The sequence below is a fragment of the Rutilus rutilus genome (genome assembly GCF_951802725.1).
Source record: "Rutilus rutilus genome assembly, chromosome: 25".
In the NCBI taxonomy this organism is placed as follows: Eukaryota; Metazoa; Chordata; class Actinopteri; order Cypriniformes; family Leuciscidae; genus Rutilus; species Rutilus rutilus.
In genome coordinates this window covers 27,100,361-27,119,011 of record NC_140229.1, presented here as the reverse complement: position 1 = coordinate 27,119,011, position 18,651 = coordinate 27,100,361, and the positions used below count along the sequence as shown (strand labels likewise).

The 18,651-nt window shown below is 39.9% G+C and overlaps 1 protein-coding gene across 10 annotated transcripts in view; it reads left to right on the top strand.

Annotated features, from left to right (window-relative positions):
* The window catches only part of nrg1 (neuregulin 1), an 80,691-nt gene extending 70,152 nt beyond the window's left edge, over window positions 1-10,539 (top strand). For 4 of the 10 annotated variants that reach the window (XM_084401332.1, XM_084401331.1, XM_084401336.1 and 1 more), the window contains exons 6-10: window positions 4,089-4,191; window positions 4,356-4,470; window positions 5,662-5,795; window positions 6,918-7,118; window positions 9,348-10,539. In XM_084401332.1, the coding sequence (XP_084257458.1) occupies window positions 4,089-4,191; window positions 4,356-4,470; window positions 5,662-5,795; window positions 6,918-7,118; window positions 9,348-9,939 (1,145 nt within the window). In that variant the 3' untranslated portion in view covers window positions 9,940-10,539. Of the gene's footprint in view, window positions 1-2,216; window positions 2,241-4,088; window positions 4,192-4,355; window positions 4,471-5,661; window positions 5,796-6,917; window positions 7,119-9,347 lie in introns of all 10 variants that reach the window. The other 6 variants (XM_084401328.1, XM_084401335.1, XM_084401333.1 and 3 more) reach the window with 3 other exon arrangements.
* The last annotated feature ends 8,112 nt before the right edge of the window (window positions 10,540-18,651 follow it).

The following is an 18,651-nucleotide window of genomic DNA, read 5'->3' as shown; positions in this document are numbered from 1 at the left end:
AATGATATTGTTTATTACAGGCACACCTTTATACTTACGGGTGCTCCGCTTGTGACGTCATGGACTGTCGTCAGTCAAGTAATTGGCGTTTGTCAGACGTGCTTGAAACACAGGTGCAAACTGGCTTAAGACATGCTTTTTTGGGTGTTAAATAATGGCACAAATACCAGTACATTGACTACATCAAACATTTAGATACTCTCCTCCCATAAATATTGCATCTGAAAGGGAAGCTCCTACAAATGCATATGCAATCAGCTGCAAAAGGAATTGTCCAGGCCTTTTCATTTATTTTTCATCTTGACAAAGTTTTTTTAACCCCATAAGAGCGTTAGTAAATCTGAGAATCTTCTCTGAGAATGACTCTTCTTAAACTATTGACGTGACAGAAATAACCACAATTCCCTTAATTAACATGCTTAAAGGGATAGCTCCCCCAAAAATGAGAATTATCCCATGATTTACTCACCCAAAAGCCATCCTAGGTGTACTGTATATGACTGTCGCTTTTTCGAACAAATACAATTGAAGTTATATATAAAAATATCATTGCTCTTTCCAGCTTTATAATGGCAGTGAATGGCGGTCCTGATTTTGAAGTCCAAAAAAGTGCATCCATCCATCCATCATAAAAGATGTCCATACGGCTCCAGGGGTTAATGAAGGCTTTCTGAAGCAAAGCCATGAGTTTTTGTAAGAAAAATATCCATATTTAAACCTTTACAAACTAAAATAACTAGCTTCTGGCAGATGGCCATACGCATTAATTTAAGGCAAACAGTAACCCCTGTTTTAAATATTCATAATTTTCTTACAAACACCCATGGCTTTGCTTCAGAGGGCCTATATTAACATATTAATATATTATATTTTTTGGACTTCAAAATCGCGTCCCGCATTTACTGCCATTATAAAGCTTGGAAGAGCCAGGATATTTTAACTTTAACTCTGACTGTGTTCGTCTAAAAGAAGAAAGTCACATACACCTAGGATGGCTTGAGGGCGAGTAAATCATGGGGTGATTTTCATTTTTGGGTGAACTATCTCTTTAAGACACACAGAGCCGTGTAATAAGAGCTGAGACCCATCAGTGATCACAGTGAAACTTGCTCAAAAGAGAGTTCCGTCTATTGTATTGAACTGGACATCTATATCGTACGTTTGGGTGATATTCATTATCATTTCTGCATTTCAAATAGGAGAGCGAGCAGACAGAACATCTCCATTGATCAACTAAAGTGCTAAAATAGCTACTGCACATTTACTGGAGATCTGCAATGACAATCAATTCTCAGCTATTAATAATATTTGCTAATGTGTCCTTCAGAGAATGACCTTCATCAGTACAGATGCTCTGGTTCAGTGCCAGTGGTTTTATCACGACACGCCGCCCGCAGGAAAGATCAGGGCTATCAGTTTATGAGCAAATCATCGGGCCTCTAACAACACGTCGTTATTAGGTCAGCATTACAGTCAAACAATTGACCTTATTTGAATTGGTGATTTAACCTTGTAATGACACTCCAGCTTTATGTCTGTAGTGCCATTTTATGCATTCTGAAATAACAGGATTATATTTCTGCAAACCTGTTCTTAATGTATAGAGTAGGAGATCACATTCTGCCAGTGTTAATCTCTCAAACTGGATCAGTCCAACAAGCAACAGCTTCCGACCGTCAGATAGTTCAGGTGACCGAGAGATGCATGTGTTTAACAGCATGTTTAACAAGTGCTGGTGTAATCACATGAATTAACTGAGTCTGACTCTGTCTGTAGTGAAATGTGTCGAGGATCAGTGTCTATAATGACGTGAGCGCAGTGACGTCTGCATGTGCATGTCCTTGTGTCATAATGATGACCAACCATAAGTGTCTGTATATAGAGATGTACATCACTATATACGTGTGATAAACCATCCATATATCTCTTAATGATTTCTAAAAGCATTAAATGATGCATTGTCATGGTGGGTTTAAAGTCAAACAGAATAGGTTTGAATCATTTCTGCTGTCAAATATGTATCTGTGTATGTGTGTAATGTACCATGCAATATATACATGCTGAGAAGACTTCAGGTATATGGTGTTTTTGGAGGTGTTTGAGGTGGAGCTGATCTGCGTGTTTGTGTGCAGTCAGTCAGAGTTGACATCACCGCTCAACTGTTTTTTGTTTGTTTGTGTTTTGCTTTCTTTTCATCACCTTGTCTGCCTTGGCAGAACATCTTGGGATTGAATTTATGGGTATGAATCGTTCTTTCCTCCTAGTTTGCAGATTCGTAGGTCTAGAAGCTTGAGCCTGTTTCCTTCAACTTCAGCTGGTTTCCTTTTGCTCATGAAGGGATCAAACAGCCATAACAGATGATTGGAGATTGACATCATTATTCTTTATTATATTAATTTGCTTAGAGCCACTCTGCAGGTTTCTAGGGTTTTAGACAAGAAAGTGGATATCCACTCCGAAGCATGTGACGTGCGGGGGGGCATTAGCCTGCATGCTAGGAAGGATGTTGTTAATAATTCATCAAGACCTCTGATATCTTCCATTCAAGGCAGATATGAAAAGCTCTCTCACACACACACACACACACACACAGAGAGAGAGAGACAGCTAAATTTCACACACAGTTCAGCGGTGCAGGAGAGAAGCCGTACTGCAGTAGTTATGCTGTGTTTAGATCCCTTCAGCTTTGCTTTGCCCTCCATTCATGCATCCCTCTATCTTCAGCATGACATCTCATTCCTCACTTTCTTCTTGGTTTTCTCCCCCTTTTTCTACTTCTCATCAGTGTTTTATCAATGTCTGTACATAGTGATTGCCGTTGTGTTGTGTGCATCAAGAATGTGTTTGCTATACTCTAAAAACAACGATTCAAGATAGAAGTTTCTAAATCAAACGAGTGGTAGCGTTTGCTCACAGGCTTCAATACGCTTTGTGTGACGGGAACCTACAGTATTCTGTGCCTTTAAGACCCCATGAAGAAATTGAAAATTTGAAAGCAGATAAAAAAAATATTGATGACAATAGTTACACAGTTCTGTGTCCAGTCAAAATTGATTAGCTGTGTTTAATTAGGGTTGGTGCTAAAACCTGCCGCAAAGTGGCCCAGGGTCAGGACTGGACACCCCTGCCCTAATAACACCATGACTAAACAAAACAAAAGGTGGTTGCCAGAACTGGTAAAGAGAAAACTACAAGATTACCCAAAATGCATCACATGTAGCTTTTCCACAAGCTGATGTAAATAAAGGAAGGTGCACAGTCATACACACAAATACAACACCATCATGACACTAAAATGATGCAATAAACATTTAACGACATAACATAACATAAAACCCTAAAGCACATAACTGATGAGAATAAAATAAGACAAAATGGCAATGATAACAGTATTTTACTGTAAAATTACATGAAATGTCACAGTTTTTCATGTCATGTACACTAAAGGGGAGGAGCCCTTTTCTGTCCCACTCAAGCTTCCTTCGAGGAAAGAAAAATATGCTCGTCAAACATTTTCATGGGGTCTTTAGCATGAAATAACAGACACATTTCCCAGCCAACCAGTTTGTGAGTCTGTGAGTTTGTGCTGCTACCAGTTCATGACTTTTTATTAAAGCCTTTAGCATTCCATATCTATTGACCATTCACAAAAAATATACATAAAAATTGTTGCTGAAGGCTTCAATAAATTCAGTCTGTCACTGTTGTGATCTAAACCTCATAATGAAATGAGTGAAATGCATGAGTGTTGAGTGTCGCAGGCATCCCAGAGGCCTCAGGCCCGGCCGGGATTGCATTTCATGTCATTTGTGACGACGTGATGATTTTCTGAACTGACCTTGAATTAGCCTGTCCTGTTGTCCCATCCCTCTCAGCAAAACTACATCCTGAGATCAATAAACCCTGTCTAATTAAAGCATCAGCGGCACGGGAAACATACATGTGTGCTAGCTTATGTTCTTACTTGGAAATCTGCTGAAATAACATTGTTATTATAAAATAATGATTCCAAGTAAGAACATGACTGAGATGTAATGTGTGTGTGTGTGTGTGTTCAAGCTTGAAAAGCAGTCTGTCCTCTCTTCCAGAAGCTGAGGAGCTCTATCAGAAACGTGTTTTGACTATAACAGGCATCTGCATCGCTCTTCTAGTTGTTGGCATCATGTGTGTGGTGGCTTACTGCAAAACAAAGTAATTCACTTTTTGAAACGTCTGTTTGTACTAAGTTACTTTGTACACTTAGTTTGTACTAATGTTTTACTCAAAAACTAAAATGAGCCATATTAATTATTGATTCGATATCTGATCTCCTAAAGTCTAAGAGCTGTTCTTTGTACATTTTTTTGCGCGCGTAGAAAACAGAGGAAAAAGCTGCATGACCGCTTGCGGCAAAGTTTGCGAGAGCGAAACGCTGCGGCCAAAGGCGCCCAGCCGCCCCAGCCTCCACCCGAACACCTGCAGCTGGTCAATGTGAGTGTGGTCACTGCATCTCAAACATCACGCTGACATCATAAAACTATTTTAAAATCTCAAGATTTTTGAAACCAGTTTGAAACATTGGTTAAAAACACAGCGCCCCCTTTTTTGGGATTTTAGATAATTCATTCTCAGAAAAATGGTGCCATTTATGTTAATGCCGTCAGTATTAAAGGAGTAGTTCACTTAAGAATTAAAATTTCCTGATAATTTACCCTCCCCCACGTCATCCAAGATGTTCATGTCTTTCTTTCTCCAGTCTAAAAGAAATGAAGGTTTTTGAGGAAAACGTTCCAGGATTTTTCTCCATATAGTGACTTCAATGGGGTCCAACGGGTCGAAGGTCCAAATGTGAGTTTCAGTGCAGCTTCAAAGTCTCGACACGATCCAGCCGAGGAATAAGAGTCTTATCTAGACAAACCAGCGGACATTTTATAAACAAAATAAACATTTATACACTTTTTAACCACAAATGCTGGTCTTGCACTAGCTGTGATGCGACACACATTACGTAATCACGTTGAAAGGCGGAAGTACTGACCTAGTGTTTACAAAGTGAACGTGCAAAGACTAAGTCAAATGCCATTTACAAAAATAAAATAAAAATAAAACGTAAAATAATGACGTTGGACAATTTTGAAGTTGTAGGTGAGAGTTTTTCACCCTACATTGTTAAACTGGAACACGCGTGACCTTCCAACGTGATCACAGCTAGTGCAAGACCAGCATTTGTGGTTAAAAAGTATATAAATGTAATTTTTTTTGTACAAAATGTCCGCTGGTTTGTCTAGATAAGACTCTTATTCCTCGGCTGGATCGTGTCGAGACTTTGAAGCTGCACTGAAATTCACATTTGGACCTTCAACCCGTTGGACCCCATTGAAGTCACTATATGGAGAAACATCCTGGAACGTTTTCCTCAAAAACCTTCATTTCTTTTCGACTGAAGAAAGAAAGAGATAAACGTGGGGATGACGTGGGGGAGGGTAAATTATCAGGAAGTCTTAATTCTGAAGTGAAATAATCCTTTAATGGTCAACAAGTATTGTACCAATCAACTAAAAGCTCATTTACAATAAAGGTTTTTTTCAATATGTGTTTAAACAGTTAAAGTTGATCAAGTGTACAGTATCATACACTACAAGAAAAACAGTGATAGACCAATCAACTTTTGTCTGATTTCAGCATTACATGCCGAAAAATCCCGTCCCTCCTCACGTTCATGTGACCGACAGAGAAGCGGAAACATCTCTGTCCTCCACCGAGTTCACGTCATCAACACATGTGTCCAGCGCCGTCACTCGCTCCTCCAGCCTGAGGTACAGCACAGTCCCATAATCACACATCACACACACACACACACACACACACACGATCACTGGTGTTGAGAAACTGTCCAAATGAAATGTGAGTCAAATCAAGTCATATTTATTTGTATAGCGCTTTTCTCAGTACATATTGTTTGAAAGCAGCTTCGCAGGAAGTTATATTGTTATATTATAGTTATACTGATAGTCATATTAGAGTGCAACAGCAAAGCTTCCTGACATAAAAGGCCCATTGATTTAGCATTTCACAGACCATCCATTAGCTCCTGAGGTTGTTGACATCTATGGAAGCCACAAGTTAAAAAAGAAGTGACTTTCTGTTCAAGTACCACACTACCCATAATCCTGAACTGAGATCCAGAAAAATTGTTACCAAGCAGGTTAAAATAAAATAATAATAATAAATTGCCAGCTAGTGATAACTATAGAACTTTAAACAGTGCCTGTTAAATATCTAGCTAGCTAACTAAGTAATGTTAGTTAGTATGGGATGTTGGATGACCACAGAGGTGTTTTCTAATGTGACATTAAACCTCAGACTGACTTGATTATGTCTTTAATTCAAGGTCAATCAAGGTTTGCGTTCTCGAGCCCCAGGCACTGTTGTTGAGCGGCCGGAGCGCATTAACGGTTTTCTGTTAGAACGGTGTCGTGTTAGCGGCCCTAATACTATCTAATAGTGATCTCCAATCATTAATAACTAATGATCTTTGCAACGGAAGTGAATCATTCAAAACTAACTTTAGCTGGACAATAACTTTATTCTAGAGCTGCTGTAAAGCCAGAAATTACTGTAATTTCCTATTATCACTGTAAAGCTGCTTTGAAACGAGCTATATTGTTAAAAGCGCTATATAAATGAAGGTAACTTGACTTGACTTTAATTTCTATTGCTTTATGGAATGAGAAAGTTCATTAATTTTTCGATTTTCAAGCATCACAGAACTGGTTAGAACATTTTTCATTCAATGTTTTTGTTTTGTTTTTCAAAGAAAGCTTTGAAACATGCTATGGCATAGCATATCATTTTATCATTTTCACTGATAAACATTCATAAGAACACGTGACTAGATGATGTGTATGATGAGCGTGTTCGCCTTTGGTCTCTCACAGCTGGAGTAATGGGAAAGCAGGCAGTGTGGTTTCTGACGCTCATGCAGTCCTGGTGAAGTCCTCGCAGGAGAACAGCCGGCACGGGACGCCCGGTCCCAGAGGGCGTCTGAACGCCACCGGAGGCGTCCATCAGCTCAACGATTACCTGCCGAGCTGCGGAGACACCCAGGCGTCCTGCAGAGACTCCCCCTACAGCGACAGGTACAACCCCTTCAGCCCGAAGTAGAGCTCTGCACGCCAGGGGCGGATAATCGGCTTCATTTGGAAGAAAATGAATTGATGGGTCACTATGTGGCACTATAAACACCCATGACTGTGAAGATTGTAAGATAAAGACATGAACACGCCAAAGCAAACGGGCACTGCATTGCAACACGCTACAATGAACGCTTCAGTGCAATGAAATGTTTAGCTCCGCTTCCACAGGATTCTCGCCCACTATTATGTGATATTTTCTCCTGCTTCTGCCTGTAACTCTGCCCGTAAACGCCCGCAGGTAGAGGTGTGAGCAGATTTACAGCCCATTTCTCGTGAAATTCTCTCTGGCTCTGCAGCAATAGTCTTATTTTATACAATTCTCCCAAACACACAACGCTTCAGATCTTGCTTTGTTGCATTTGTCACAGCAGGCAAAAGAAAGATGCTTTGCACCTGCTAACCGTTTATTAATAACACTGATAACATTCTGTGCCATACAAACATAAAATACTGAACATTTAAGTAACTTTTATTTTATCTTTAGATATTTAATATTTTTATATTTTGTAGGATCCCCTGAGTAATTTCTTTCTCCCACTTCAAAATCTTCCCTCCCCCACTCAGCAATTCAGGTTTTGTCCCACTGCAGACCTGTAGCCCTTCCATACTTCACTTGTTTGTGTTCATCTCCCAGACAGTGCATGTGACCGAATGTTTGTCACCAAGTCCACTTATGACTGTGCATTGTCTGGTTGCAGCCTGTTTTTGTTTGTTGTTGTTTTTGTCCATATGAACTTGTCCATCCGCGCTCACGGTCACTGAGGCATACTTTAAAAGGCTTGTGCTCTTAACTGTGCACAAAACGAAGCAGAACGTGAGAAACTAAGTAGACTCTAAAGGGATAGTTCACCCAAAAATGAAAATTCTACAACAACAACAGCATTTATTTATAAAGCACATTTAAACACAATATAGATTGGCCCAAAGTGCTGTACATAGTACAAAGCAGGTCTACACTATAAAAAATAAAAATAAAAATAATAATAATAATTACAGGTTTCCAAAAGCTAAAGAATAAAAACGAGTTTTAAGAGTAGATTTAAAAATGTCCAATGACGCAGCAGACCTCACATGATAAGGGAGACCATTCCAAAGCTTGGGCCGGGCCACAGAAAAGGCCCGATCACCCTTTGATTTGTAGCGACACCGTGACACATTTAAGAGCAAGTGTTTGGAAGATCTAAGTGCCCTAGCAGGACAATATGGCACAATAAGATCACTAATGTACATGGTGCACGGCCAGACAACACCTTTTACATAAACATAAGGATCTTAAAATCAACTCTGAATTTAATGGGAAGCCAGTAAGGGATGCTAAAACAGGGGAAATATGATCCCTCTTTTTAGTCAAAAGTCTTGCAGACACATTTTGAACAACTTGCAATCGAGATAGTGAAGATTGAGGTAGACCAGAATAAAGAGAGTTGCAATAATCTAATCGTGATGTTACAAATGCATGAATCGCAATATTCGTAGTTGGGTTTAGAAGAGAGTCAATCGTGTCAAACAGGACTTTTGGTCGCTTCGCGTTGTCAGAAATAAATTAGATTTTGCCTTCTTTACTGCCGTTTGATAGTTGAACAGACTTGATTTTCTGAAATTCTGTCTGTCGCCCTCGAGTTGTTCCAAACCTGTATGAGTTTCTGTCTTCTGCTGAACACAAAAGAAGACATGCTAAAGAATGTCAGTAACCAGACAGTTGACGGACCTCATTGACTTCCATAGTATTTTTTTCCCATAGTACGGAAGTCAATGGGGTCCGTCAACTGTCTGGTTACTGACATTCTTTAGCATGTCTTCTTTTGTGTTCAGCAGAAGACAGAAACTCATACAGGTTTGGAACAACTCGAGGGTGAGTCCCTATAAGTCTTAGTAATGTTAGCTATCTTTGTTTCAAAAGAGCAGCTGTTATTGAACCACTATACATTATGAGTGGCTTGTAGCTTGGTACAGTTTCACAGCAGCTTCTCCTACACAATTGCTATGTCTCATTTCAAAGGCTGCGCCCTCCTTAGGCCACGTCAACTAGTACGCATTACATTCCAAACTCAGAAAAGAAATCTCCAGAGGACGAGCCTTTGAAGCGAGACACAGCGTAGTATCAGTTGATGGAGAGGCAGTAGTTGTGACATGTGCTGTAAAGCGAGTGTGTGTGTGTGTGTTCCTCCACAGGTATGTTTCGGCTATAACTACCCCGGCCCGTGTGTCCCCCGTGGGTCTCCTCTCTCCAGCGACGCCCTCCGAGACGTCGGCTCCTCTCTCCAGCCTGGCGACCCCTGTCCCGTCCAGTCCCTCGGGAGAGGAGGAGCGCCCCCTGCTGTTCCTGCGGGACAAACCCAGCGCACACCAGAGCCAGACAGGCCAGAACCTGCGCCACTCGGCCCACTATAACCACGGGCTGGATCTGCCCAGTCCTGTGCACACGGAGGAGCCGGAGAGTTCGTCACAGCGGTTCACAAGCACAGGTGCCCCGTCCTCCCCGTCCCACAGCCCCGGGACCAGGACTCAGGCGGCACCCGAGCCCGAACCCGAACCCGAACCCAGCGGCAGTCCCTCAGAGAGCAGCGGCTCAGAGAGCGAGACCGAGGACGAGGACACGCCGTTTCTCGGCTCCCAGAACCCCGTGGTGTCCGGCGGGCTGGTTCTGGACGGGCTGGAGGGCAGCAGAACTAACCCTAACCCTGCGCTGCTCCTCTCGCCCAAACACGACCTGCAGAGCAGACTCACGGCCCGCATGGCCAAACAAGACCCCATCGCCGTGTGAGACATGCAAAGAAGAAGAATATCACCACTAAACCTTTATTTTCTATAATTAAGTATTGCGAAAAGAAAAACTTCAACTTTTATTTTAGTGATGTTAGTGAAACAAAGACTTTTATAATGTGTGCAACGTGTTTGTGTCATGGAAAAAAAAAGTGCCATTCACATGTAGCTGAGGTCACAGTATTTCAATGGCAGAAAAAATATAATCAACGGTGCCTTTTAATTTCAGTTGGGAAAAAGAAGAACTGCATTATGACACTGGGCCATATATTCACGACTCGGCGGCAACAAAACACATTCTCTGTGACTGAAAGAAAAGAAGAAAAAAAAAAATCCACCAGCACTCCACGTCTGAGTTCTTGCTATCCGATTAAAGTGTGTAAAAGTGCATCATGGTCCGTTTTGCACGTCTCTGTTATTTAACACGGCTGATTCAGATCAGCAGCTCCATGACCTGAACTGTGTCAGATGAGAGAGACGTCCAGAGCGGGCTTGAAAACCTGATTTAACCTGACCTGCTTTATTTACATTGATACTTATTTCTGCATTTTGATTTAAAATATCAACGCGAGGCTGCTGCAAACTGAAAACGAGACAATTCAAAAGCTTTAGAATTAAGCAAAAAAAATCGAATAAATATTCACCGGAAGCAAAACATGTACGATCGGCTATTAATCAAACATAATCATTCAATATTGCGGTTGTCATGTACAGCAGACATTAGTTCTACTGATTCACGACTGAATATATGGCTCACTTTGTCCATCGTGCTCATTGGCTTCTCTAACAATGCATTGTGGGAAAGTTATAGCACCACTTTTATGATACTGACACCGACATTTTTATTCCTATATTTTATTTTATTAGTTATTGTCCAGATCACTTTTTTACATTTGTCCATTGCTATCCATGTAGAACGTTACATTATATTCAAAGTGTTCCTTTATGTCTCATCATGTTTATGTGTATATGTGTGATCATTTAAAGAACAAATCACCTGTTGTACAGTATTTTGTTATGTTTGCGTCACCAGATTAATACAGTAACTTATGTATTCACAAGGTTTTACTGAAAATAGCCTCTAATAGTCTATCCAGCTTGCTGAACAGAAGAACTGGTCACACAGACAACACTTTTAACCTAGAGCTCACTATCAAGCTTGTGTGAAGGCCTTTTCCCCTACGCTTCCTCTTCCATCAAATGTGGCCCATTTTATTGTATTTATTTTCTTTATTTATTTGTTATTTATTTATTTATTATCTGGGCCTTATGGAATCTAGCATCTATAAATCTATATTTTAATAGCATCGACAATAGGAGATATTTGCGATCTTTGGGTACATCAACAAAACCTTATTTTTAATGTGTTTTTTCTCCTCATCACTCCATAATATATTTGTGTGTTGTTTTGCCATTTAGGGTCTAGACTCTGTTATTCAACATTCTGTCATTCAAACTCATTCAGAAAAAAAAATAACAAAAAAAAACAATAAATGTTCACCATGACAAATATCCATGAAACTGATTGTACAATAAAAATGAGCTGAACTGCTTCTGGGACACTTGAGAACAGCCTTTTTTCTGTTGCTTCTAACGCGAGCCTTTATGTAACTCTTCCGACCATTTTGAGCCGTTTGATGTTGGATGTGACACAGATGGAGGCTTTAAAGGTGATCTTTGATCTTCCATCACCGTACATAGTTTTGTTTTCCGAAATGGCTGTTCATTTACTTTTTGGATGAAATTAGACGTGTGATCTCCAAACGATCAGTGTTCCAGCATAGCAGATTTTGGCTTATTGGTTGATTGCCAATGAAGATAAATGAAGAACAGATGCTCTCCACAGAGACAAATAAAGTGTTTCTGAACGCTGCATGAGGACAAACACAGGCATGCCTGGCACAACACATGCAAAACAAGCACGGTCAAACACGACCACCAGAATGTTCAGTTTCATTTTGCTCTTGTGTGAACAACTCTATAAAATGTCTGGCCGCTATGTATGATAGCTTTATGTGTTGGGTCTCCTTATTTATTGCAATGCAATGTCTTATTCTCCGAACAAACTGTATAAGCTGCTCAAAGCAGGTAAAGCTGTTAGCATTTGATGGCAATCTTAACTCCTAAAGACGTTTGACTAGCTTTTCCTCTGCATGGATGTATCTGGTGCATAGACCTGTATGGCCGAATGCCATGAAGTTTGGATTATACCGGAGCGGGTATCAGTTCTGCTAGTGACCATTTTAGGCAATTTTAAACTCATTACTCTCAGAAATTTGGGTCAGATGATGCCGTTCAAAAGTTAATCTGATGTACCAAACTGTCAGGAAGTGAAGACATCTTCACAATGCTTCGGCATATTGACATAAAGTTTGGTACGTGTCGTCACAATACCCTGAGCTTACTGGATTTGGTGACAACGCCACCTATTGGTAATATGGAGACTAGGAACTGGAGCAAAATCATCGTGTTTCCCAGCCGTGTTCCTGGAGGCACTCCGTACACCCTTAAATAGGGCAATGTTTGAGGGGACAGACATTTGTCGTGATGTCTGAAACCATAGTGGACATTATCTAGTGCGCTCATTCAATCCCACAATGCACCACAATAACGAGTGTACACTCAACGGCTAGAGAATACCCACAATGCACTGTGAGAGTGCATTGTGATGCGCAGCTGAATCATCCATCCATCCGTTTTCCAATCCGCTGGTCCAATGTGGGTACAGCGTAATATCATACAGGTATAAAGCATACTGCTTTTTAATTGTTTAATTAAGATTTATAAATGCTAGTTTCCGTGACAGAGTTCAAGATAAATCTTTTCATTACTACTGGAGCTACCAGTGTGCTAAGTGTCATGTGATTATCAAACTAAAAGCAGCAGCTCTTCCGGCACTCATGAATTCACTCACTCGTTTTCATTCACTCAGTTAAGTGGACTATATTAATGGAGTAATGTAGGGAACCGTGAATGAGGGCGGTTTCAGACACAGTCCAGCAGTGCTCAAACAGTGCAGTGTTGGTGCCTCAGGGAACAGGGCTGGGAAACTCTGGCGGAGACGTACGATTCAGTTTGTCTCTAATACTAATACAAATGGCCAGCACTACACTAATGTGCTTGGGCTCACCATCTAAAGGTAGGAACTGTATAGATTTAAATCATGCTCTTTATTCATTTAATACTTTCAATAAGTTTGTTTATGTTGCTGTTTTCATATAGGCTCACGTCACATTACTAACCCGCTCTTTAAATAACCAAAAAATACTGCGCCATTGACTTTAGACCAGGTTTCAGGCGGTCAATGTCTCAGTCTATTTCTTTTCCTCATAATAGCAACGCTCCAACAATGCGCCTGATCACACACCTCGTTTTCAGACCAGAAGGCCATGGGGGCAAATGCATTTGCTATTTAATACAACGTGGCGTAGGATGTGAAAATGAAAACTGCGTCGGGCTGAAACTAGCAAAACACACTTGAGTCGCACCTGAGGCTGCATTGCTCCGGGTGTAGGATAGGGCCCTAAAGGTTAAACATTAGCAAAAGCTTCTAAGTGCATTAAACATTATCATATCATTACAAAAACAACAGATGAGACTTTAATTTAAGATTCATATTTTACTGTATATACAGTCCAAAACATGGAATCGTAAAGAGCAAAGCTTACATTTTCTAAATATCAAACAAACAACTGGACAGACACACGTCAAATGAAAGTCCTGAATGATTAGTGTAATGCATTAGGTTCAATCCCAGCTAACATCGAACGTTCCCATAACTCTCACTAACGTTCTGTAAATGTTAGGACAAAACATGGATGTTTTGAACATTCGGAAAACATGCAGAAATAATGTTTTCATAACTTAATGGGAATGTTAGCAAGAACATATTTTTAATACAGCTTACATTCATTGTTTGCTCCTTATTCTCTTTAATGATCAAACATTACAGATCAGTTAAGATCAGTACATTTGAAAATGTTAGATGAACGTCCAAACAAAAAATATGTTCCATGAACAATATATGAATAATGTTTTTGCGCTAGCGTTTTGAGAAAGACCGAATATTCTATTAATGTTACTGGAATAAAGTTTGTTCATAACTTTGAGAGAACCTTGCCAGAACGTTAGCTAAAGTGATGAGAGGGTTCCCAGAGCTGGGAATCTGCTAAATGCGACTATAAGATTTTAAGATATTATAAATATTATAACACCATAACTTTCTGTAAAGCTGCTTTGAAACATTGTGTATTGTGAATAGCCCTATACAAATTTTTTTTTACTTTGACAAATAACACTCCAAAGATGTTTCATTAAAATAGTTCTCAAAACGTTTTATGCAAACATTCCAAGAACTTTTAGCAAATATTAATAACATCATAAAGATATTCTGAGAATGTTGTTCTAAAAACATTTTCTTTCAAAACTACAAGAACACATATTAACTATTAATAGCAATATAAGAACGTTCCATAAAACGTATTTATTTTAAGGTTTTGTCCTAACATTTCCATAACTTTTAAAGAACGTTAGTGAAAGTTATGGGAACGTTCCCTGTTAGCTGGGTGGACTCGTTCTTTCTGCATGGTCTGTCTTTCAGAATGTTCCTAATGCATGTTCAGATTTTGAAGTAAAATGGATGAAATGGTTTGCAGGTTCCCTGACTAAAAGCGATGTTCACACACACCCCAGCAGAGGATGTGAACGGCATGTCCGGCATGCGTGGCATTTACAAGAACAATCCAGTTTGCCAGAAACCGGAACAACCCAAAAATTCCCAGAGACAGAAGAATTTGTCCACAATTGATCATAGGACAAGATAAATAGTTTACGTAAAGACTTTTATTAGTGTGGCCTTTCTACAAATGGCAAGTTGTGAAATTGACATAGAACATGTACGAAGCTCTGCGATCTACAGTTTTTACTCTACAATTAGCAAAAGAAATGTTAAAAACAAGCATGTCCCACCGATGCCTTCATAAAGTCAGCAGTTGCTGTTAAATTAATATTAAAATGTTTCATTTTGTGTTTACAGTCTAACAAACCTAACACATTTCAAACAAAACCTGTGAGCAGACCTGTGGCCACACATGCAGTGTGAAGGTCTGTCCACGGGTCGGACACGGAGAGAAAATCACATGAACACTTCTGCTTCAGCTGGCTTCTTCAAGCCTATTTCTCAAGGCCACTCTTGCAACTGCTGAAGATAATCACAGAAGAACATCCAACCAGAAATGAGCCATCACTGAACTTACTTAAGCTGGACTATGACTATTTTCTTTCCTGATCTGCCACAGCATAAACAAACTTTATTGCATTCCTGTTATCACTGTAAAGCTTATCATTCTGTATTGTAAAAAGCGCTATAGAAATAAAGGGGACTTGATAAACCTTTTATAGAAGTATATCCGTAAATTACAGCACAATCATAGTAATTGCTTCAAAAGTCACAGGAATGTTCCTGTAACGCTAAAGCAAAGAATGAGGTTTTAACTCGTGGGATAGAAACTCTTTAATGCCATCCGGTATGTGCTATCAGATATCTAAAATGACTGAAATGCTTTTCATTTAACCTGTAACTGGTCTGTCAGGATTTCATTCATTATAGGAATAGTTCTCCCAAAAATGAAAGTTCTCTCATCATTGACTCACCTTCATGCCATCCCAGACAATCCCACAGTCAAGTCAAGTCACCTTCATTTATATAGCGCTTTTAATAATATGAATTGTTTCACAGCAGCTTTACAGAGATAATAGGAAATTACAGTAACAGATTGTTTAGGCTTTAACTTTAGCTGGACAATAACTTTATTCTAGAGCGGTTGTAGTTTTGATTGATTGATTCACTTCCGTTGCAAAGATCATTAGTTATTAACTTAGCTAACACGACACCGCTCTAACAGTAAACCCTAAACACGCTCCGGCCGCCCATCCGCACAAAACAGTGCCTGGTGTCTCGAGAACACACTCCCTGAAATAGGTTCCAAGGTGCAAACGATTATCCAACCTGGTCTCACAGGATTCCGTGAAATGTTGGATTATCAGTTATCTCCGCAAACCTCTGCGCAAACTTACGCAACCTCTGCGCAAACACCAATGTCGCGCACATGTGCATCACGTGTTCAGTGTGCGTTTGAATATATATGTGTGCAGGCGTGTAGTCTTTCTTTACAAATCAACCCTCAACAAACTACTTGTCTGGCCTTAAAAATGTATAATACAGAATTATTTATCGTGTCCGTGTAGCCATGTGAACCAGAACTATTTTGACAACGTTTTATCTGTACAGAGGTAAAGGGAAGGGAAGGAGGCCTTCACAGGGGAGAGACTAGTTGACACTTCAGGACTGCGTTGTCGTCGTGTCCAGGCGCAGGTCCTTCATCAGATCTGGATACGGCCTGGATCCGGCGGACTGCGGTAAACCTCGGATAAACAGAGAGACTAATATTAGCGTAGACGCTATTCTTCTTATGATGTAACAAGTACATCAGGATTTATGGGAAGTGTTCCCGGTTCCGGCTGACCTAATCTATGCAGCCTAACATTGAATTATAGAAGTCTATAATGTGTTATGTGTATGCTAGGTCAAAGAGATGTGTTTTTAGTCTAGCTTTGAACTGACAAAGTGTGTCTGCTTCCCGGACAATGGTAGGAAGACTGTTCCAGAGTTTTGGTGCTAAATAGGAGAAGGATCTACCGCCAGCAGTCGATTTTGATATTCTAGGTATTATCAACTGGCCGGAATTTTGAGATCACAATAGACGTGACGGACTATAATACGTTAAGAGCTCGCTCAAGTGCTGCGGAGCTAAACCATTTAGTGCTTTGTAAGTGATCAGCAATATTTAAAAATGTATACGATGTTTAATAGGGAGCCAGTGCAGTGTTGACAGAACCGGGCTAATGTGGTCATACTTCCTGGTTCTGGTAAGAACTCGAGCTGCTGCGTTTTGGACCAGCTGTAGTTTGTTTATTAAGCGTGCAGGGCAACCACCCAGTAGAGCATTACAATAATCTAGCCTTGAGGTCATGAACTAATTTTTAAGCATTTGTCATTGAGAGCACAAACAACGTCTCTGCGGCTCAGCATAAGTAATCCATACGATTCCAGTGGTTTAATCCACGACTTCTCAAGAGATCTAATTAGTTTGGGGTGAAAACAGACTAAAAATTTACTTTTTTCTTCACTGCACTAGCCATTGCAACAGTCTCTACCCTTGTGAATAAATACACTTTGGTCATGCATTAGTTTAGGGTCCAATTCTCACTAATAACTAATTATTAACTATGACTTTTGACTAATTACTGCTTATTAATAGTTAGTAAGTTGTTAAGTTTAGGTATTGAGTAGATTAAGTATGTAGAATATGGTCATGCAGAATAAGGCATTAATATGTGCATTATAAGTACTAATAAACAGACAATATCCTAGTAATATTCATGCTAATAAGCAACTAGTTCATTGTAAGAATTGGACCCTAAACTAAAGTGTTACCAACTCTTTAGCATAATACTGATTGCATGTCTTGTGGTCTGTAAAATCTGATTGTGATTAAACCAGATGATAGCAAAATAGCTCCTAAACATTACGTTGGCATTAATTGCATTGGCATGTTTCAAATCATAGTTATCTGACCGTTATCAGTTCATAGTAGTAACCAATGAGATGTCGATCACAAGTTCAGTATGGAGTACCACAAGGCTCAGTACTAGGACCGTTGCTGTTCACTCTGTACATGCCTTGGGAGATATCATTAGGAAGCATGGCATTAGCTTTCACTGTTACACCACGACTTCAAGACTGGATTATTGTAATGTGCTAGTTGGTTGTCCTGCATTGTCCATAAAAAAGCTACACAGTTAGTTCAATATTTGAGAAAATATGATCATATCACCCCAAATTCTATCATCAAATTTTGCATAAAATATAAAATACTGCTACTTATTATACAGCTCTAAATGGCTTAGCTCATTTATATTTAACCAATCTTCTATGCTACAATCCATTTTAAGGTCAAAAACTATTGATTGTACATATAGCAAAGTCCACGAAAGGAGGTAAAGCTTTTTTACGTTTTGCTTCTAAACTCTGGAATAGCCGTCCTGATAATGTTCGGGGCTCAAACACTGAACATGGCACTTTATAAATGTCTTGATCCTAAGGAAATGCTCTGGTTTAACTTTTCCACTCACTAAGCTCCATGGACAAGCGCAACTTTGTTTTATGATAGAGAAAAATTCCCCGAGAAGCATCTGCCTTGATTGAGCGTGTCTGGTGGAGGGGCTCCACGGCTCCGCTGGTGTCCTGAGCTCTTGATCGGAGTGAGTGAGTGAGTAACCCTCCAGAGTCCAGTCAAACTGTTTCGCACTGCTCCACTGCCACAGCTGTTGCTGAATTACTGGGAAAACTCCCTTGGAGGTGGAATGGACTGAACTTTCCCTGGATGATTCAGACTTCTAATATAGATGCTGAAAACAAATTCTCTAAAGTCAAGCATGAAATATAGTGATAATTGAGGTACTCTGTGTGTAAAGTTGCAGTTTCTTTTTTTTCTTTTTTTTTGCATTAAGCAGAATGTTTATAATTTGCAAGGATGAAAATGAGTGGACATTGGAGCTAAACTGTCTAGGACAGTGGCTGTTCAGGAGCAGGACTGAAGGACTCCTGCAGAGTTTAACTCAACTTGATCAAACTCGCCCGCCTGCAGCTTTC